The 22,283-nt window shown below is 44.8% G+C and overlaps 1 protein-coding gene across 1 annotated transcript in view; it reads right to left on the minus strand.

Moving 5' to 3' along the window:
* Positions 1-22,283, minus strand: part of GRIN2A (glutamate ionotropic receptor NMDA type subunit 2A) — a 140,137-nt gene that overhangs the window by 34,218 nt on the left and 83,636 nt on the right. Inside the window, exons 3-7 of the mRNA XM_063143369.1 lie at positions 20,903-21,495; positions 8,071-8,185; positions 1,924-2,129; positions 673-841; positions 353-506 (exon numbers count right to left, since the gene is read on the minus strand). Coding sequence (XP_062999439.1) covers positions 353-506; positions 673-841; positions 1,924-2,129; positions 8,071-8,185; positions 20,903-21,495 — 1,237 coding nt within the window. The remainder of the gene's footprint in view (positions 1-352; positions 507-672; positions 842-1,923; positions 2,130-8,070; positions 8,186-20,902; positions 21,496-22,283) is intronic.

A 22,283-nucleotide genomic window follows, 5' to 3' on the forward strand; every position in this document is an offset into this window, starting at 1 on the left:
CTGCCATCGCTTATGATAGCATTCGGAGCACTGCTGTGAGAGAACTTGCCATGTCACGGAGGATGGAGGCAGAGGCCTTCGGTTTCCAGCTCCCCTGCCAAATGCTGGCCCCCGTTTTCAGCGCTATATTAAGCAGATACGTTTGCTGTCCAAACTTTTAAATGTGCAATTTAAAAACTGTCAGAAATGTGTCAGGGAACAGCTAGGTACCCTGTGCAGCTTTTCTTTTTTAAAAAAAAAAAAAAAAGTGAAACCTGTCAAAAGTATATGCAAAAAAGAAAAGAAAAAAGATAACAAAGCCAATCCAGTCTATAGAAAACTGAGCATTGGGGGAGGAGGGGGAAAGGCTTACCTAAAAAAGCAGATGGAGAAACGGTGCCGTTGCTCCGAGATACCATGACGCTAATTCCCGTTTCCACGAACGGCACCGAAAAATCAACCACCTCCGAGCGCTCCCCGTTAATTGTGAGGGACCCCACAGCCATCACGGCTTGCTTTTTGACCACCTGGTTGCAAAAACAGAGGGAGGGTGGGGGTTAGGGAAAGAGAGGGGGGAGAAGACGGAGGCAGAAAGCGTTAGCACACCTACGGGAGCCGGCAACGTCCCGGGGGAATTTGAAAGGAGGGCATCCAAGGCTTGTGTTAAGAGCTCTTTTACCTAACAGAACTTACTTCACCAATCATTCCATTCCACTCATTATTGATCTTTTTCCCGTGTTTCCCGTTGGTCACCAGGTAGAGGTCGTAGGTGAACTTGATGGCCTTGGAGAGTTTCTTCAGGATGTCGATGCAGAAGCCTTTGCAACATTTTTTCACGTTCTTGCCTTCCTTAGTGATGTTACTGATGACACAAGCAAACAAACACAAGAGGCCACCCAGCTTTAAAAAGGGACATTCATGGAGATAGACAAAAGAGATAGACAAATGCATAAAGGAGGAGGAGGAGGAAGAGGTACAGGAGGCATGGCTACAGCTACACGATGACTAAATAGTACCTCCATACATAGGAGCAGTCTACCTCTGAATGCCAATTTCTGGGGAACATGAACAGGAGGGTGCTATAACAGCAATATAAAAGTATTGGTTACCAACCCTGTCTGTCCAGGAATGGCTTCCCATAAATGGGACGCCAGCTGTCGTGTACTGTAGCTGCTCCAGCTTTCTCTGGGAGACGAATGAGGTGAAGTGCTAGGCAATGTACAAAGCTTTATTGCAAGCAATAAACACTTCTGTAACACAAACTAGGCGCCTTCAGTGAAACTCCCCCTTAGGCAAAAACTATGCAAACTAAGTAAGACAATTGTCCGTTCAAAGAAAAGGCTTTTCAAATGTTCATAACTTCACGGTGGTTGAAGCGTGGACGATTTCTCATGCAATCTGTCCGACAGTCTCTTTGCCGCTAACTTCGCTGAACGTTTTAGTTTCCAGTGATTCCTAGCATCAAGTAAGGTCTTTGAATGCTCACCCCTGGAAGTTGACTCCCTGTCTCCTGAAAGCATAGAATTTGACCTTGAAGAGATAGACCCTGGAGGGGGCAGATTTCCAGCTGGAGTCTCACCCGTGTGAACCTCCTCCCCCACTGGCTCTAACTGCCTGGTGCCTAGCTCGATGTCTTCTGAGTCTGAATCTGATTCTGATTGATGACCTGCCTCACCTACTCCCAATACAGGAGCAGTGGGGCTATAGATGACACCACCCCTGAAAAAGGAATTCAAATGCTGTGACGACCGGAGCCCAGAATGAGGAGACTCCATTGTGGATTTGGACGGCAGAAAAACAAGGACCACCCCACCAGCTCTTGCACTGGGGTATGCTTTGGGAGGAGTGCAGCCTTCACAATATTTCCTTTGAAGGCCACACAGATCAGATTTCTTTGAGAAATGGAGCATTCTTGACAGGGTGAAAATAAAACTACGGACTTACTTAATGATGATATATTTTCGGCAGGGCACGGTGTTCTTCACGCAGGTCTCCGTCAAAGGGTCCATGTCTTCCACAATGACAAACGGAGCCTCCTCCAGAGTGACAATGCTTAGGTGGTTGTTGTCCGGGTCGCTGTCATTGAAAGAATTGAACCTGGGCCACACGGAATACTTATGGCTCAGGCTCCTGTTCTCCCATTTTCCCACCTGAAAGGCCAACACGTGAAGATGGCTGAGATGTGGCTGACCAAAGCCGTGACAATTCAAAACCTGGCGCTACACCCGGGCACTTTTCTTTTCTTTTTTTTAGACCAGGGGCAGGCAGAAGGTGGATCTGGATGGGCTGATGGAACTCTGGGTTGATCTGAAGTACAACGGGCAGCGTTTCCAGCTCCCAATGGTTAAACAAAATAAAACAAAATGGATCTATTTTGCTTCCACTCTACCTTTTTTGTAATTTCTCTTGTAATTTATTCTGCGCTGCTCCGATCTTTCTCAATGTGGAGCAGTTTATAAGTTTTGTAATAAGTAAACAACAAGAACAAGCCTTCCCCCTTCCAAAGTGTGCTGCAAAAATCAAGAAAGATTGCAAGTGTGGGAATACTAATGTGAAAACGTTTGTGCGCAAGCGCCAGTTAGAATCATAGAATCCTAGAATAGCAGAGTTGGAAGAGGCCTACAAGGCCATCGAGTCCAACCCCCTGTTCCATGCAGGAATCCACCTTAAAGCATCCCTGACAGATGGTTGTCCAGCTGCCTCTTGAAGGCCTCTAGTGTGGGAGAGCCCACAACCTCCCTAGGTAACTGGTTCTGTTTTGATTGAAAACTTTCCCCAGTTAAATAGGCTTTATAGGTGAAAACTAGTACCTTGAATTAGGATTGGAATCATACTAGCAGCCAATGCAAGCAGGGCAGAATTGATCTTATATGCTCATACATTCTAGTCCCAGTTAGTAATTTAACTTCACAGAATCATAGAATAGTAGAGTTAGAAGGTGCCTGAAAACTATTTCTTGGGTTCTGCGTGTGCTTTAGGGTGGATTCCTGCACTCAGCAGGGGGTTGGACTCTATGGCCTTGTAGGCCCCTTCCCACTCTGCTATTCTATGATTCTATGCTCAGAGGCACCCTTGTTCTAGTGGAAAAACAGGCTAGAAAAAACAAGTTTGAAGTCTGCCTGCTCCTGCTTTAGCCCTCCCACACTGATAACTGAGCAGTCTTCACAATTATCATTTTAGAATTTGCCTGGGCTAGGAAGAAAAAAAGGCAGGGGGTGGGAGAGCCAATTTCAGATCATATGGTGAAATAAAGTTTTAAAAAACAGGTTCAACGCGTATTAGCGGAGCAGCAGTAGCTCAGCTGTAGAGCCATATGTACTGTATTTATTTATCATCATAGTGGTCATCACTATTGCAGCTGGTGAGGCTGAGGAGGGGATAAGGCTAAGATATCGTAGCTAGGGATGTCCATCGCCAGGAAACCCAACCCTTTGGGGGCTTACCATAGTTTGCACAAATCTTTATTAGCGCAATAAGAGAAACACAGAGAGAGAGGCCAAATCTACACCAAGCATGATATTGCACTGTGAAAGCGGTATATAAAAGTCAGGAGCCACACCAAGCAGGATATAGCACTATGAAAGTGATATGAAAGCAGTATATGGTCTGTGTCCACGGGCCTCAAGAGTTGTCAGTGCACTTCAATACCGCTATAAAACAGTAGTGTGGCTCCTGCCTTTTATATACCACTTTCATAGTGCAATATCCTGCTTGGTGTAGATTAGGCCAGAGACAGAGGCCATAGCTAGACCAGGTCTATATCCCAGGATCGTCCTGGGATCATCCCTGTGCATCCAAATGACACACAGGGGGTCCCAGGAGCAAGCAGGGACAACCCCTCCATTTGCCTGGGATAATCCTTAGGTCTAGCTAAGGCCAGAGAGAGAATCCACTAGCCAGCCCAACTCAGTGCAGACCAAGTTGGGCAGCTAGCAGAAGATGTGCCAAAGTCTGGAGGCTGAGCCAATGAAAGTGCTTCGAACTCCACCCCAGCCACCAAAACTGGATTGGTCCAACATCTCTAATTGATGCTTGCCTTAAAGCAACCAGGAAAAGGGCCTATAACGCTGCAGCAGAGAATGTTCCTTTGCATGTAGCATGTTCCAAGTTTAATCACTCGCCTCCCCACTTTCCAGGAAACTCAAGTTGCAGGGTGAGTCGCTTGCTGTGAAAGCCAGCATGGGTGCTTGGTCTGATCCAGCAGGGCTCTTCTTCTATTCTGATGTTCTTAATTAATGGCCGAAGAAAAAGCAATTAACTGAAGTGGTTTCTCATAGGCTGGCCATTCGGAAGGAACGTGGAGAGGCTAGGCATAAAACGGGAAAGAACAGAACTCCCCAGGGATGTCACACAATGCAAGGCCGCTAATCAGTCCTTGGGAATGAATATTGTCCTTTATTGTGCACTAAAAGTTATTCATAGGTCCTTCCACTTTAGGAGTCACGGCGTAATTCTCAGCAGAGCGTTTTAAGCAATGGCTAAGAAAGATGATGGACTATTCAGCAGGCGCATCCATTTTTATTTTTATTTAAGAATGGAAGGGACAATTACCAGAAGGGGAACAATTTCAGGGAGGACAATGCGATATCGTTAATCAGGTTAATGCACTAGACTAGTGATGAGGCAGCCCAGCCCAGCAGCAGCAGAGACAGCGGGCTGTAAAATGTACAATAGGAAACTTAATTGGCCATCGGCGTCAGGGACCCAAATGAGCCATTTCAAGGTGTGGATCTTAAGGGCAGCAGCCCTTTATAATGTGAGGCCGGGGGGGGGGGGCTTCTTTCACATAGAAAGCTAGCACATCAAAGAGAAAGGCAGGTGTAACATCCCTCCCTCACATGCCAGCTTTCTTTCTGCGCAAAGAGTTTTATCAGTGGGGGAAATATTCAACCGCTTGTTTACAGAAATTGCCCTATTAGAGCTGGTCACTGCTGGCGGCAATAGACTGTGCGATAGAAACTAGCCTTCCTTCCTAGTTGGACAGTTCCCCCACTGTAACTCCCCTCATCCTCGAACATTGGCTGTGCTGGGTAGGGATGATGGATGTTGTAGTCCAAAACATCTGGAGGTGAAAGGTTGGGAAAGACAGTTGGAGTTTTACACCCATCAGGGCCTAACCTGTATTTTATTTTATATCAATTTTGTTGCATGGTTTTTATCCTGGTTGTGCTTTTTATACTGTATTTTGTATTTGTGCTTTTAACCTGTTGGTTGTTTTATTATGGTTTTAATTTTTGTGAACCGCCAAGAGAGCTTTGGCTATTGGGCAGTATAAAAATGTAATAAATAAATAACCTGCAGGACACAACCAGAGCCCAAATTGGCTCTGTACAGCTTACAGATACCACATAACTCTCCCACACTATACGCCTTCAAGAGGCAGCTGGACAACCCTCTGTCAGGGATGCTTTAGGGTGGATTCCTGCATGGAGCAGGGGGTTGGACTCCATGGCCTTGCAGGCCCCTTCCAACTCTGCTATTCTAGGATTCTATGAAAGCGGTATCTGAAAGGCAGGAGGCACACTGCTGCTTTATAGTGGTAAGAAAGTGCTGGGTTCCATTGACACATACCATATATTGCTTTCATACTCCTTTCATAGTGTTATATCCTACTTGGTGTAGATGTGTCCTGGGCCCCAACAGTTGTCAGTGTACTTCAGTACCACTATAAAGCAGTAGTGTAGATCCTACAGTGCACTTCAATACCGCTATAAAGCAGTAATGTGGCTCCTGCCTTTTACATACCACTTTCATACCGCTTTCTTAGTGGAATATCCTGCTTGGTGTAGATGAACTCTGACTGACCCTGAGCGATAATATTATGAACAGTGGGTCAAGGTACAACTTGACATACAGGAGTTCATCACAACAACACCCACAGCCATGACCCCCAAGAAAAATCCATAGCCACACACTCTGGGATATTTATATCCTGTTTTTCTTTTACTTATACTCAAAGGAGCTAACACTCTGCTTAAAAACTCCATTGTAAATCACAGACATCCAAAACAAGCAAACCACTGATGAGAAGTTCATAACTGTATTTACATGGCATGACACCTCTCTCATGCATGGTTAGCTGGGAGCCAGCTCCGTTGAGCTCAAAGGTGCTTACTACTACTAACTGGATAAGTTTGATCTGTGAAGCACTTTGAGCTTTAGTGAATAAGCTTCAGCCAGGAGAAACACAACCTTTCACTTTTAATTAGAAATGCAAACAACCTTGGGACAGAGATGTGAACTCCTTGAAACTGCTAAGGTGGAGCAGGTGCCTCACGGAAGGAAAGGAAAGCCTTGACTTGAGTATTTCTGTCATAGAAAAATGTAATAAATAAATAAAATAAATAAAATTTTCTGATTCCCTCCATGCTGTTACTAACAGGAATAAACCTTGAAAGTCTCATAGAATCAAAGAATCATAGAATCGCAGAGTTGGAAGGGTCCTACAAGGCCATGGAGTCCAACCCCCTGCTCAATGCAGGAATCCACCCTAAAGCATCCCTGACAGATGGTTGTCCAGCTGCCTCTTGAAGGCCTCTAGAGCCTCCCTAGGTAACTGATTCCATTGTCGTACTGCTCTAACAGTCAGGAAGTTTTTCCTGATGTCCAGCCAGAATCTGGCTTCCTGTCGCTTGAGCCCATTATTCAGTGTCCTGGACTCTGGGAGGATCGAGAAGAGTTCCTGGCCCTCCTCTGTGTGACAACCTTTCAATTATTTGAAGAGCGCTATCAGGTCTCCCCTCCATCTTCTCTTCTCCAGGCTAAACAGGCTCAGTTCTTTCAGTCTCTCTTCATAGGGCTTTTTTTCATTAATGTTCTCATTATTGTCTCTTTCACTGGCCAGAGCAAGAAGGCTCTAGCACTCCAGTAGGTGACTAACTTTACTATACCACCAATTCTGAAAGGAACAAAAATGTATCCTTCCCAATTCTCCATGGATCATTTTATAACCCCCTGCTCCCACCCCATATGTCTACCTTTTCCCTAAATTGAGAATGGCCAAAACGTTTAGTCTCTTCTCCCAGGAAAAAGTGTTCCTGGATATATCCTGCACCTTTTCTAGCTGTCAAACCGCTTTCGGGGAAATTGACCTCACCCCATCAATGTCTATCAGCAAATCCACCCAAACAGATCAATCCAGACTCATTTTCCCCCCTCGTTCGTTTGGCTAAATCCCCATTTAACTCATTATCCGTTGCTCGTTCATCAATACTGGGCCTATTAATCCAAGTTATGCCCTTGACAATCTTGCTTTTCTTCTTCTCCGCTTCTCCAACATTCTTAAATATAGCTGCTATTATGCACCAAGAATCATGATTACTGTGAATTAATGCTCTCCGGCTTTAATTGCTGCCCATATGGAAACTCTTGCCATTCTCTCAAAGTTAAAACGGCCCTTGAGCACAACGGTGAAGTGTTTCAAGAGAGCGTGACTCAGGCAAAGAATTATACAGTAAGTGGTATAGAAATGATTGGATGTGACCAGCAACTTCTTCCTCATCCCCCTCCATCTCTCCTCCTCCTCTCTCTCTCTCTCTCTCTCTCTCTCTCTCTCTCTCTCTCTCCTCCCCTCGTTTAGTTACAGATGAGATTAATAAGGACGCCAGCTCTTTTTACAGATGGCACTGCTGGGCTGCAACAGTGAATTAATTGAAAGCTAAATCGAGTTAAAATTCCAGCCTTTCTGTGTCATTTGGAAGCATTCTCAAATCAAATGCCAATGTCGTTGGGGTGGGGAGAGGGAGAGAGAGAGAGAATCCAAGGGACTAGCTACATGCTACATGCAAAGATGTTTATCAGATGCCTAATGGCATCTTCTATGCCTGCAATGTATCGTTCCATTCTAAGGGGCAAAATACATGTTATTTTAGAGCCACAGCTAGCAGTTATGTGTTTTTCTTTTCTTTTTCTTTGCTTGGATGTTCATTGATAAGGGCAAAGGCAAGGAGAGACACCACTACTGAATTCATGAAAGCAGCACACGCTCAGGGTCCTGCATAAAATGCTGGTTTGAAAAACAATCAAACACAGAACAGAACCAGGAATCGGTTCCACTTCTCTTCCATGAGCTACACAGAAGCTGTACCTTACCTTCTCCCATGTCCGGGATTGATTTAACACAATGACCACCAGTCTGGGATGCGCTTGATAGCCGTCTTCAGTGAAAGATAAGTCTTTGCCTTCCCAGGTCACATTCATCATAAACCTAGAAAGAAAGGAAATGTTCAAAGGGAAATTAATGAGCTGTCCAACAGTTAATGAGCAAGCTAATTCAGTCATTGGATTAACTCTGAGGAAACACACGCCATAAATCCTCTCTTTGCTATGAAGAATCTTCTTTTTTTCCTTCATTTTTTTTTTGGCTCAAATCAAATCCACCATGTATGTGCTTGGGGATTACTCCTATTAAGATCAGCGACACTTAATTCCCACACAAGTGTGAATTGGCAGCCAAAGTCTGTGGTGTTTAAAGGACTAGAAGGGCATTCTTTGAAGAGCCAGCCAAGCTATTATGACTATCTGCCCAATACTGAAATGGTGTCCTGTTTCTTATCCCTCTGCATATTACTTTAGACAATTAGGGAGGATCACTTAATTGCGATTCTATAAACATCCATCACTTTACTCTGCTGATGTGAAAATTACATGTTTGCTGTAGCAGATAAGTGTCCCAAAACAGAAGAAAAAATATTCTCAGGTGCCTGGGGGGAAAAATAACTTTGTGCACAATGCGTTTTGGAAAGGATTTTCCTTCTTCAAGGGCTGTAATTAAAACATCATTGCAAAATGTTATTTAATTATATTTTAACATTTGTATAGTTCTATTTATATGATTTAGTTGTATATGTTTTAATTTTGTAAAGCCAACTTGAGTCCCAGTATCAGGGAAAAGGCGGGATACAAATAGAGGAGGAGGAAAAGGAAGAGCAAGAAGGAGGAGAAGGAGGAGGAGGAGGAGACGAAGGAGAAGACGAAGGAGAAGACGAAGGAGAAGACAAAGAAGACAGAGAAGAAGACGGAGAAGAAGACAAAGAAGACAGAGAAGAAGACGGAGAAGAAGAAAGCAGCAGCTAATGTGACAGTTAGGTTTCTTACAGAAAGGAAGCCAGTGACAACGTATTAGATATGTTTATATTTTTAGCTTTCTTTTCTATAACAACAATGTGAGGGGCTTCGAAAAATCATATAACATATTAGAACATGTTAAAGCAAAATGGAAAAAAATGGCTCCATCAGTTTTGAGGCTGTTCCCCACTCACCCACCCTGCCCCCATCTTTCAGTGGTGTCAAACACCAGTTCCGAATAGCCAAGGTACAAGGTACGCATCATTTTAATTCAACGCTGGTTTTGGAAATTAAGACTTGGCTCTAACAGACAGCTTCAGCATGAGCAAGGGGTTCATGCCAGCTCAGAGGAATTTTTTATTTCTTTTTCTTTGAACAGTCATCACATCCCTGCCATCATCATCATTATTATTATTTTAAAATATTTGTATCATGCCCTTCCACCAAACCAAAGCTTCATGGGTTACTCCCAATAAATAATATAATCACTTTGGCACAATAAAAGTGCAAGATTAAAAAGAATAGTTTTTGGAAACTTCTCTCCACTTCCAAAGCTGTTTGCCAAGCAGATTGTGTGTGCTGGGATGGGGGCGGGGGCAGAAAACACATTTCTAAAGCGCCTTTGGGTTTGCGGAATTAGTTTCACGGTTCTTTGGATCCGAGGCCTGTATCGGCAAGGGAAAAGGCTGTTAATTTTAGTTTATTTTAATATCTTTTTAGGCAATCTCCCATCTCATTGTTCCTTGCGATATCATTAATCACACTTCCCAGATGCTCATAGTGAAATAGGCAAGGCCTGTGATACAGGCAGCTGCTGCATTGTTGATTCCAGAGACCAAAGACCTGTTCACCTGAACTAAATGTTGGCCTGACCATGCGTTACATTCAAAGTGCATTCAAAGCTCAGGATTAGTCAACACTAAGGATAGGATGATCCACATTTTTAAGCGAACCGAACTAATTCACACTTCCCGGGCTAATGTGTGGATTGGAACACAGCTATTTTTCAGATTGGTCAGTTCTATGAATTTTGCAATGCGGTACTTGGCTCAAATTGTGCATACAAAAAAGTGTATGTTAGGGGAACATTGCACACAAAAAATAGATGTTTGGTGGGGGAGTGGGAGATGACTAAAGGTGGTAGAGAGTGAAATTAGAAGTGTGGAGAAAATGGAAAGATTTTTTTTCACCCTCTTTCATAGTACTAGAAAGTAAGCTCCTCCAAGTAAATTGGTTGGCAGTAGATTTGGGACAAATGAAGTACCTCTATAGAATGCAAAACTGGTTTATGGAACTCTGTTGGGGCATCTGGCTAATTCCTGTGTGAATCCATTAGGTAAAGGGGCAAATATTTATTTATTTTTATTTATTTATTTATTTATTTATTTATTTATTTATTACATTTATATACCGCCCCACAGCTGAAGCTCTCTGGGCGGTTTACAACAGTTAAAAATGGTAAACATTAAAAAAAAGTATACAAAATTTTAAAACCATCAAAAACATAAAAACAGTATGAAAACAACAGTTTTTATAGAAATGGCTGGATGCACCTTTTCCCATTGAAGGATCCAAATAGGCTTGTCTGCCAGTTGTTTTATATGGCAGTTAAGGGCAATCATGAGTACGCCCTCTTGTGCCTTCTCTGTTGCCCATGCATGGACAATGTGTGCCCATTTACACTGTACCTGCATTTCATTTAGTCCCTCAACTGTTTTTGCCCTACTTTTCCTCCCAAAAGGAAGGCTGCAGCAGCCAGTGCAAACATTCCAAAATGAATATAACAACATACAAAAAGTAAACAGCCAGAGGACCAAGGGGTCCTGGGGGCTGCTCCCCCCTTCCCCCACCATTTCCTAGGAATAGCACCGAGTCAAGGGGGAGACCACCCTGGACCATCTTCTGGCCAAAGGAGGAGCAGCTGTTGGGAACTCATCTCTCCTTCCCAACCAGAAAGAAGACTGGATTCTCCTATAGACCGTTGCCCTGCTGGGACTGCAGAAGGTAGAGGAAAGAACACTCTAGCCTCATCCATCGGCCAAAGGAACAAGAGACACCAATTGTAAGAACACCAGCAAGGAATTCACTAACCCAAGATGCAGTGAAGGCCACTGATCTGGATGGTTTTAAAGGGATGGTGGATAAATTCCCAAAGGGCCTGATCGACACCAAGCAGGATATTGCACTATGAAAGTGGTATATAAAAGGAAGGGGCCACACCAAGCAGGATATAGTGGTATGGAAGTGGTATATGGTATGTGTCAATGGGCCCCCACAGTTGTCAGTGCACTTCAATACTGCTATAAAGCAGTAGTTTAGCTCCTGCCTTTTATATACCGTTTTCATAGTGCAATATCCTGCTTGGTGTAGATGAGGCCGAGGAGAAGGCTAGCAATGGCTACTAACCCTGATGGTTATGTGCTACCTCCAGTATCAGAGGGATTACGCCTGTATAGACTAGTTGTTGGGGAACATGGGTGGGAGGGTGCTGTTGCACTGGTATCCTGCTTGTTCATCCCTGGCTGATGGCTGATTGGCCCCTGTGTGAACAGAGTGCTGGACTAGATGGACCTCTGGTCTGATCCAGCATCAGGGCTCTTCTGATGTTCTTATGAGAAACAGCCTGGTCCCAAGTGCCTGTAAAAATGCCCACTTAGTCCTCCCCAAATTATTCCAGGCTTGAAAAACTGCTGCTCCTCCTCTTCCTTTTCCTTCCTTTTCCCTTCCCTTGTACGACTTTTTCTTTTAAGCTTGCAAGCCTAAGGGTGGGGCATCTCTCTCTCTCTCTCTCTCTCTCTCTCTCTTAATCGATGTGAGATGCTTTGGGAGACAATAATTGTCTGAAAAGCAGGATCAAATACTGTAAATAAATAATAAACAGCCAAATGATGATCTAATAATAAAACAGGCTACAATATCAATAAAATTGAAAATCAAATTTTTCAGCACATGAGCAGGACCGCTGAGACGCCCCCGCAGTGCAACCGCCTGCCTTTTTACACACTGCAGATGCTGAGATCTGCTTTGAACTGACAATAAAACGCACTGTGGCCAAACTGTCTTTTTTCAACCAAACGAACTACCTCTGCCTCAGCTTATAAATCGGCGGAGGATGGCGAAGAGCCTTCAACAATGCCCGGGGAAATGATCCCTGGCGTGAGAACATGGGATGGTGCAAACATTTGCCCAGTTTTCAGCTGTGAAAATGTGGGAGGGTAGGTAGGGACCCCCTAAACAGCATCCCAGAAACCCCAAACGGAGTGTGGGGAGCAAGAGAAGTCGAATTTGGTGGGGGGGGGTTAAAGTTATCCCCCACTTCCATATTATATAAACTGGGTTTATTTTAAAAAAAAGTAGCAGCAGGGATTGGAGAGTCCAAGGTGTATCTTGGGAAAGGGTTGCAGGCAGAGTGGGAAACAGGCAAACATCAGACTATGCGATGGGGCTGTTGCACCGTGGCTTCAGCAGGAGAACTTCCCAGTGCTTTGTTTCTCGTGTTCATAAGAGGTTGGAGGTGGTGGGATTTACCACTCAAACAACCTCAGCCCACCCTGGGGAGGGATGCCAGGCAAGCAGGTCCCACCACTGCGAAAACTCTTCTCTAACTTGAACATCCTGGATGAGATTATTGCAAAGGTGTTTGCGTTGGGCTGCCATTGAGCAAAGCAACAGAGACGCCTTGTGGCCAACAGCGGTAATGCCGTAAAAGTGTCCGGTGAAACCTGCCGGTGAAATCCGTGGCAAAGAAGAGTTTGCTGCCAATCAGCTGTCAGGAAGCCATGTTCGAAGGCCACGTGGACATCCCCATGATCCTGGTGCTTGCTCAGGGCTGTGCTTCCAAGATGCGAGAACTATAGCAATGCAAACGGGATGCCACAAACGTTACTGACGGCTGCCGTTGGATAACATGTCTAGGAGACGATAGGACTTGCAGTCCAACAGATCTGGAGGTCACTGGGTTGTAAAAGGCTGATACATAGCCAGTTTCTGATTGTGGGGATATGCTGAAGGTTTTAGGTTGCCTGTTGAAGTTGTGGAGTGGGGGGTGGCCTAAAAAAGATTCCGGCGACAGACGGGAAAGGTGCAAATGCACTGGGTGACTCAATCCTTTTCCTTGACTTAATTATGCAAAGTAAGAGACATTGTGCAAATCTGTTTGATTTGGCTCAGTGACACAGCTCATAGAATTAACCTTTTACTTGTCGCAGGGTTTTCATGGAAAATGCAAAGGTAGCCATGCTGGCCATAAGAAAAATCCCCCAAAATCTATATTAATACCATTAAAAGATCAGAAGAGCCCTGAGGCTGGATCAGACCAAGAGTTCATCTAGTCCAGCACTCTGTTCACACAGCGGTAACCAGGGCAGGATCTACACTATTCATTACACCGTTGTTTAAGTGCATTGTTGCGTCCTCCCTTGCTACGTTCCAAAATGCAACTTGAGCCCAGTCAATCGAAATACCTTTTCTTCTATCGTTTTACCCAGGCACACTCTTCTTTAGAACGTTCTTCATTATGCTCATACCGGCTCTGAAGTAAACCTCCTTCTTCCGGTGACTCTGAGCTAGACCTGCCGGGATAAGCCGGCAGGGAGGCGGGGCGACGCGTAGGGACGAGGGAAGCCCTGCAGCATCTTAAAGGGGCCACGTGCGCCCCGAAAGATAAGCGTTTTTTTTTAAAAATTAAGCCTCTGTCCCCTCTTTCACCGCCCTCCCTCCCCCTCCCCCTCCCCCTCATCGTGTTGTGCCAGCTCTCCCTCCCCTAGAAAAGCCCTCACTTGTCCTAATCAGGAAGCAAAGACCATGGTCACGAGACATGACTTTGAAAGACGGCATTGAATACAATGAAAGGTTGGGGCACATTGTTAGTTTTAAAACGATTTTAACAGAAAGTGGAACGGTTTTAAAAGTCAGAAGAAACGTAACAACAACAGCATCACGTGACTGCTGACGTCATCTCTTCCAACTTGTTACGTTTCATCTAGACAAGTGTAGACGGGCTCCAGGTGTTGACCAGGGGCCCACCAGCAGGACTCAGGTGCAACAGCGCACTGCTGCCTAAGTTCCCCAGCAACTGGTGTACATTGATGGTGCTATATAAATAAATAATAATAATAATGGTGTATATAGGGTTACTGTGTTCAGATACTGGAGGCTGCACAGAACCGTCAGGACTAGCAGCCATGGATGGCCTTCTCCTCCAGGGATTTATCCAACCCCCTTTTAAATCCATCCAAATTGGAGGCCACTACTACATTTTGTGCTAGTGAATTCCATAGTTCAACTATGTGTTGTGTGAAGAAGACCTTCCTTTTATCTGTCCAATCAGCTTCACGGGGTGATCTCATGAGGTTCTAGTATTATGAGAGAGGGAGAAAATGGTTACCCAACTCAATGGTCACCTCAAAAATGCAAGCTTTAAAGATCTCCAGATCTCTTTCATCAAGCAGGATGTTACAAAAAGCAGGTGGCTGGGACGGTGGGGAAAGGGTGCATTGAAGCCATGAGGTCTGCATGGCCAAAGTCTTATGATGAAATGGGGGTGGGTGGGTTGCAGAGGTTCACATTAGGGCTCTACCAGTTGAGTTGTTGGTTTCCGGTTGCACCTGGGACTGCCCCTAAAACTTCAGGGAAACAAACAAACAATGGTGGATCCTCCATTTTTGAAAACATAAAATCCGGCTGTTACTCAGAGCTGTCTCCAGCCTTAGATGAAACGCACAGGTTCCTTGGGAGGTGGAAAATAGAAACAGAGAGAAATGAGCTGGAGATAATTTAAGATGATGGCGTTTTTATAGAGTGTGATTTAAAGCAACAACTAGAATGTGGGTAACTACCTTAGAACAGGTCCATTGAGCTTAATTCTCTCCTCTGACCATAGCAGTGTTTTACCCAGAGTTTCAGTAGGGTGACCCTATGGAAAGGAGGACCAGGCTCCTGTATCTTTAACAGTTGTATTGAAAAGGGAATTTCAGCAGGTGTCATTTGTATATATGGGGGGGAAAGGAAAGGAACCTCTCATGCAAGCACTTGAGTCATTGCTAACTCCTAGAGGGACGCCTGCTTTCGCTGATGTTTTCTTGGCAGACTTTGTAGTGGGGTGGTTCGCCATGGCCTTCCCCAGTCTCGGCTACCTTTCCCCCAGCTAGCTGGGTACTCATCTTACCAACCTCGGAAGGCTGAGTTCGACCAGAGCCGGCTGCCTGAGAACCAGCTTCCGCTGGGATCGAACTCAGGCCGTGGGGAGAGTTTCGGCTGCAGTAACTGCCACTTACTACTCTGCGCCACACGAGGCTACATATATGGGGAACCTGGTGAAATTTCCTTTTCATCACAACAGTTAAAGCTGCAGGAGCTCTGCCTTCTTTTGAATCTGGTCACTCTAGTATAGCTCCTGCAGCTTTAACTGTTGTGATGAAGAGGGAATTTCACCAAGTTCTCCATGTATACAAATGACACCTGCTGAAATTCCCTTTTCGATACAACAGTTAAAGATACAGGAGCCCGGTCCTCCTTTTCATAGGGTCACCCTAGTTTCAGGCAGACTATTTCCTTCCCACCAGCTACTAACGGATTCTTTTTTTAATGGAAGAGGCCAAGAATTGAACCTGGGACATTCAGCACGCCTACCCCAGAGCTATGGCCCAATACATCTGAGAGGAGGACCAGAAGCTACCTTAGGCCAAGTCAGGCCATGGGTCCATCTAGCTCAATATTGTCAACACTGGCTGGCAGCAAAGGCTCCTCCTCTAATGCACCTGGGCCTCTGTATGTTTCTACGGCTCTTTAAAAATAACAGAACAATTTTCATTTGAGGAAAATAAACATGTTGAAACCTAATATGCACCATTTATTTAACGCACACAGCTGGAGCAAAGAAAGCGTTAATCCAGCCATTCCTAACCTGATGCCATAAATGTGGCTTTATTTTCTGCTGTGAGTGTTCCCCTCCCCAGCCCCAAAAAGGTTCCTTGTAAGGAAGCCCTACGGTTCTCTCACACTTGGTAGCAGCTACAAGCCCTGAAAACACAACGCTTGGGAAAATAAGCTACACACAATTAAGTTGGCTTTCTGCTGTGGCTGCACATACAAGCATTTTGATGGATGAACTGTTGCCGCTGCTGCAGTTGTTTTAAATGTAATCGGAGATCTCCATTAACCAGTAATCATCTCCAAAACATTGTAATAGCTGCCGCGTCCAGCGATTGTAGGCTCTGCATGCAGCCTTGAAGAAGGCCCAAGGACAGGGGATTTGGGGGCTCAGATTTGGGAGGCATCTGCTCAGAAGTAGACCTGTACATCCCAGCTGCTGCCCCTGACATCTGGCTAGTTTCTCACACTGGCCAACCCAATGCCTCTAGGAAGTTCATAAGGACATGAGGACAATAGGTCTCTCCTGTTGTTGTTCTCAGAGAATGCTGCTGCCTCTGATCCTCTGGGAAGGAAAACTCACGGAATGCATTGGCTATGGATGCTCCATGTTTTACCTGTTCACACACCTGCAGCTGCTGGGGTATTTTTGTTGATCATATAGTTTAGGAAGGCGGTCATTTGTTCTTTGGAGGCATATCTCTAACCCAAATCACCCTCTTGGCTTTTACATTGGTGGAGGACAAACGAATTCAGAATAAACAAACATGGTGCATGGAAGAGAATCCACCCTGCCCTGTGTGTAATCAAAGGGGGACACCAAGGCCTTAGCTAGACCTAAGGTTTATCCCAGGATCATCCCAGGGTCGTCCCTGCCTGCTCCCAGGATATCCTATGTGTCATTTACATGAACAGGGATGACCCCGGGACGATCCCGGGATAAACCTTAGGTCTAGCTAAGACCTTAGACTGTAATCCTTGGTTTGGGAACAGAGGTGTTACCAGCAAGTCTCTTCGTAATATTAGAGAGTACAAAACAGAATCCTATAATGTATTTATTTAATAGATTGATATACCGCTTAGGATGCCATCCTATGTATATTAGACAGAAAAAAGTCCTACAGCTCCCAGCATGCCCCAGCCAGCCCTTACCATGTTGAAAAATATCTGTAATGTTCCCCTTAAAACAAAAAGCCAATATAGGCTCATCTTGAGATCTGCCCTGGTGCTTCCAGGACAAAATTAATAGACATATATTTTAAAACACACACACAATATTTGGAAGAGGCAACGGTGAGCCAGTTCTGGCAGTTAACTTCTCTGAAGCTATCCAAGCATGAAATGAGTGTTGCTCCAATTAAGATCTCGGCCCCAGCTAAACCAAATGATTTAGGATGCAGGGGATTAAAGTTATGAAATGAAATGCAGTTTACATCAAAGCCATCTTGGGCGCAAACCATAACGCATGAGGATGGGGGAAGGACAAATGCTCAGGTGGCATGAAAACGGGGGGGGGCATGAATTCTCCCCTCCATTCCACTCATCTCTTTCGTAGCCTCAGCTGGTGACCAAGAAACTGATACAAACTCTCAACGTGGTTTCATGAGTGCTGCCATTCCAGATGAGCTGTTCATTTTTTATTTCTTCTTACATTTATATCCTGCCTTTTCTTCCCCTCTTGCAAAGAATCCAAGGCAGCTTACATGATCCTCCTCCTCTACACATTGGGAAGACAGCAGTCTTGAAAGGCAGCTAAGACATACAATATCATCATCATCATCTATCCTGCCTTTTCCTCAAGGGAATCCAAGGCAGCGTACATGGTTGGCTTCCTCTCCATTATTATCCCCACAACCCTGTAAGGTGGGTTAGGCTGTGAGTCAGTGACTGGCCTAAACTCATCCCATGAGCTTCATGGCTGAGTGGGGACTAGATTTCCTAAATCCTGATCCAGACCTCTAACCACTACTCTCAAAAGCGCTGCTCTCTTTTTCCAGTGGCTTCCAAGTTTATTAACCAGTCTCACCAGGATTAAGTGTCCTCACACGAATTCTCGTTTTCCTTTCCTTTTTTTAAAAAAAAAACATGTTCAGTATGCGAATTAAAAAGAAAAGCAGACAGTTCAAACTACGGCTTAATCAATGTAGTCTTAAGGTAGCAAAAAGAGGCCTCCCACTACCAATTCCGACAATGGATTCATGACTCTCGTTTCCCTTCAGAACGATGACTGATTTGATACAAGTCAAATGTATTGATTTTGTTGAGTCGGACACAGCCTATAACTTCCATAGAAATTCTGTTTCGGTTGGGACACGGGGCGTTTTCCATCTTGCCACAGTTTCTAGCTTAGCTAGCTAGCATGGCCACGCTCCCCAGCTGGTCATTCCTTCACCGACCCCAACAAGAGGGATCCAAAGGCACGTTGCATCCCCTCTCACCTTTCCTTCATCCTATAGCGTGGGTTCTGCCCGTCTGGTTTTGTAGCTCGTCCACCAATTCTGCATCGACACCGGCACCGAGGTTGCCACAGCCAGGTTCTTTCTCAGGGGGAGGGAGGGCCACCGCTGCACTGCTCACCTCTGCCCAGTGTATGCCAGCCCCTTCTGCCAGCAATTCTGCATCATGGACTGTAGGAGTTCATGTTTAAAACCTAATTGCATTGCCTCTACACATGCTTCTCCCCTTGTAGTCATACAGATTTAATAGCCCAACACAGTCAGAGGGAAGAGGAGGATAAGTAGCTGTAGAATGGTGAGCTGCTCCAACTCATTTAAATCTGGATGTACAGAAGGAAGGGGGAGCATCGCCTTCTGCACCTGAAAGCAGCAGTTTATCTTAAGCGATGAAGAGCAGGCTGCATTGGGCTTCCTCCAAAATATTGTGGCCACCAAAGGTAACTGCCTCACCTGGCTAATGGAAGGGCCAGCCCTACTTACTCCTCCTGCCCCCACCCCATATAACTAAGCCCAGCTACACATAATGGAAATAAATGCATATTCTCCACATATTCTTTCTCTTTTGTGGCACCCCGGCTGTGGAATGAGCTCCCCAAAGAGGTCTGTCTGGCGCCTACACTGTACTCCTTCCATCGCCAGCTGAAGACCTTTTTATTTTCTCAGTATTTCAACACCTAATTTAACTTAAATTTATTTTTTTCTGTTTTAATTCTGTATTTTAATTCTATATCAATTTCTGCTGTGTGGTTTTATCCTGGTTGTGCTTTTTATATTGTATTTTGTATTTGGGTTTTTAGATTGTTGGTTGTTTTATTATGTTCCTCGTGGTTTTAATTTTTGTGAACCGCCCAGAGAGCTTCAGCTATTGGGCGATATAAAAATGTAATAAATAAATAAATAAAACCCTGTTTGTCTTTCCCTCCATTTCCTTACACTTCCTCTGTTGACTCCCCATCTCAATCAGGGATGTGTGGGTTGTGTAAAATGTGTTCCATCTGTTTCACAGATTGCCTGGTACCTGTCATTCCATCATCCATTCACGGATGGAATCCGGGGGGGGGGTTCCCCAATTTCCTGAATTTGCACAAATTCGCATTTGCACAAATTCACACGTCTGTAATTCACACTTGCGCAAATGCATAAATCCCCCCCCCCAAAAAATGTGCAAATCCCAACCAAAATGTACATTTTTTCATGCTTTAGCCTGTGGTGGGTGGGGAATGTACATTTTCAGCCAGTGTTTAAAAAGTTCCCCCAATCACATTTTTGACACAAATATCGAAGGTAGCATATACATTCAGCTCAGGACTAGTATGTGCCAGGTCTACTACAGCGACACACTCTGTCGTCCCGTCCCACCCATCGCCACCCTTTTCAAGTGGATGCCAATGAAAACGGTGCTGCCCTGCCATCTTCACACGTTTTTGTTTTTTTGCTGTAGCCATTCACCCACCATTTCAGGGTGTGGAGAAACTAGATGCAAGCCACTTTGGGGTGGGTGCGGGGGGAGTGGTGGAAGAATCCTTTCTTTGAAGGTCTTCTTCCCCTTTGGCAACGCACATGATGAATATGGATACAAAGTCTGAAAAGAGCACAATCAATATCCAGCACTCTGCAGGAATGACAGAGTGAGCCGGCTGAACTGAAAAGCAACTGGACTTTCCAAAGAGAAGGTCCAGAAGCTGCTTCTACAGAGTCATACCTTGGGTCCTTCTAGACCAGTATTGTCAACACTGACTGGCAGCCAGGGCTCTCTGGGTTCCAAGCAGGATTCCTTCCTAACTCTGCCTGGAGATGCTGCCGGGATTGAACCCGGGAGCTGCATATAAAGCAAGGGCTGAACCACTGGACTATGGCCCTTCCCGTTCAGGGGAAAGACAGCGAAGGATCTGAAAAATTAGATAGCCTCTAGCAGAGTCCCAAGTTATCATGTATACGTCCGGTATGAACACAACTCGAAGCCTCAAACAGATACTTATCGGCATTTGTTTCATAAATATAGAGATGCTTTCCCTTCTGAGAGCGCTACTTATGTGCTTCCTCTGCAACCACAGCCGCAACGACGACGACAACAGATCCTTGACAATCAGCGTAATTGGCTATTAAAATAACCATACAAGGAAACCCTGAATTCCCCTTACAATGTTTTGTAATACAAGAGACGTGTTTTGGATACATCTCCTTTGATGCAACGAGAAGAGCAGCCAAGGCCGGAGTTTACCTCTCCAGGGCTCCTGAAGGAAGGTTTGTGAGCATCTGATGAGCCAGCTCTAAGATCCCTCAGAGCACAGTAATGTCTCCTGGGCCTGCTCTTTTGAAAGACCTCCTTCTTTAAAGACTAGCACCGCCCATTTGGGTACTTGCCTTTTGCTCTGGTAACAGCTAGGGATGTCATGGGGGGATCAGTTGATTTCTGACCAGAATTCACCAAGTTCACACTATCAACAACAACAACAACAACAAGCATTTGTCCAGATCTCCAAAGCGCCATGCAAATATCTTTTTTTCCTTAAGCACAAATAAAGCCTTACTTGTGTAGTGTGTGAGACGGCTGCTCATTGCTCTCCAGCTGTCCATAGCAACTGGTCTTTGCTTCAGGGATAAAAGCGTACTTTTCCAACATGGCTGCTGCAGCCTTAGTAATAATCCCAAGGCCGTCCCGTATCCGAGCATCCAAGCGGTAGTCCCATTCGTCGTAGGCCACTGACATCAGCCCCGCAGGAAACTCTTTCGGCGTGATTTCCATGTTCCCACTAACCAAGCTAGGAACAAGCCAAAAAAAGTCGTAGCCAGTCAGTCCCAAGGACCGTGCTTCATCCAAGATGTAAACGGCTTCGTCCTTGGAGCAATACAGAAGGATAACAGAGGAGTGGATCTTCTTCAGTTGAATCGTTGTCTTGGCATCTCCAATGGATGTGTCCAGGGTGACAATGTTTTGCATGTCCCAGCCCACGAAACTGTTTTCCACAGTGTACTTGATGAAACTAATGAAGTCCCGGTAGCCGGGGAAAGTGCTAGTCACCACAGAGAAGACGTGCCAGTCGTAATACTGCATGAATTTCAACATGATGATGGCTTCCTGCTGGATTGATGCCCCGAACTGGAAAAATGTGGACATCACATCCTACAAAGAGCCAGGGAGAAAGGAGAGGTTGTTTAATATTAGACTGATTAGTAGGTGGGTTTTGATCATGCTCACTCCTAGATATACTCTATTTCTTCCACATTTCCAGTTTTCCATGTTAGCTAAAGACTTTGACAATTTGGTTCTTTCATACATTTCTCTGCACAAGTCACTCAAATTGCCTGTGCCCATTGGCTCCACAACTCACCGGGCCCTACACCAGTGGCGCGCTGTGGCCAGGGTTATGTCATCTGAATTGGGGTTGCTAATGGGTGGACCTGGTTTGGAATGGAAGCCAGTTCTACTTCTAGCTGGCCACAGTTCTACTTCCAGTTTGTTGATCTAAATTATTATTATTATTATTATTATTATTATTATTCAAGCAGACAGTCATCAAGTGTACACTAATCACAAATAGAGAAACCAAGTGGTATTCTTACACATGTGTGCCAACCCTTGAGACTTCACCCGTCTTGGATGGGAGATTTGGGTTGATCCCCTATTCAAACATACCATGTCCTTGAGGTTCAGAAGAAATCAAAACAGTAAGCCATGCATTTTTTACTGAGATCTCTGTAATCAGTTAATTAATCCATTAATCTCTTTGCACCCTGAAAGGTTATCTGAACCCTATGTCCTTTTTCTTCTTACCAATACAAAAGAGTTAACTACAGAAACTACAGTTACGTATTTGCTGACAGCAATGAGGATACGATCTAAAATAGCATCTAACGGGCTTAATTTTGATATATATATTTTTGTACTAACGAAGATATCTGACCTATGTT

This window comes from Elgaria multicarinata, chromosome 17 (genome assembly GCF_023053635.1).
Source record: "Elgaria multicarinata webbii isolate HBS135686 ecotype San Diego chromosome 17, rElgMul1.1.pri, whole genome shotgun sequence".
Classification (NCBI taxonomy): Eukaryota; Metazoa; Chordata; class Lepidosauria; order Squamata; family Anguidae; genus Elgaria; species Elgaria multicarinata.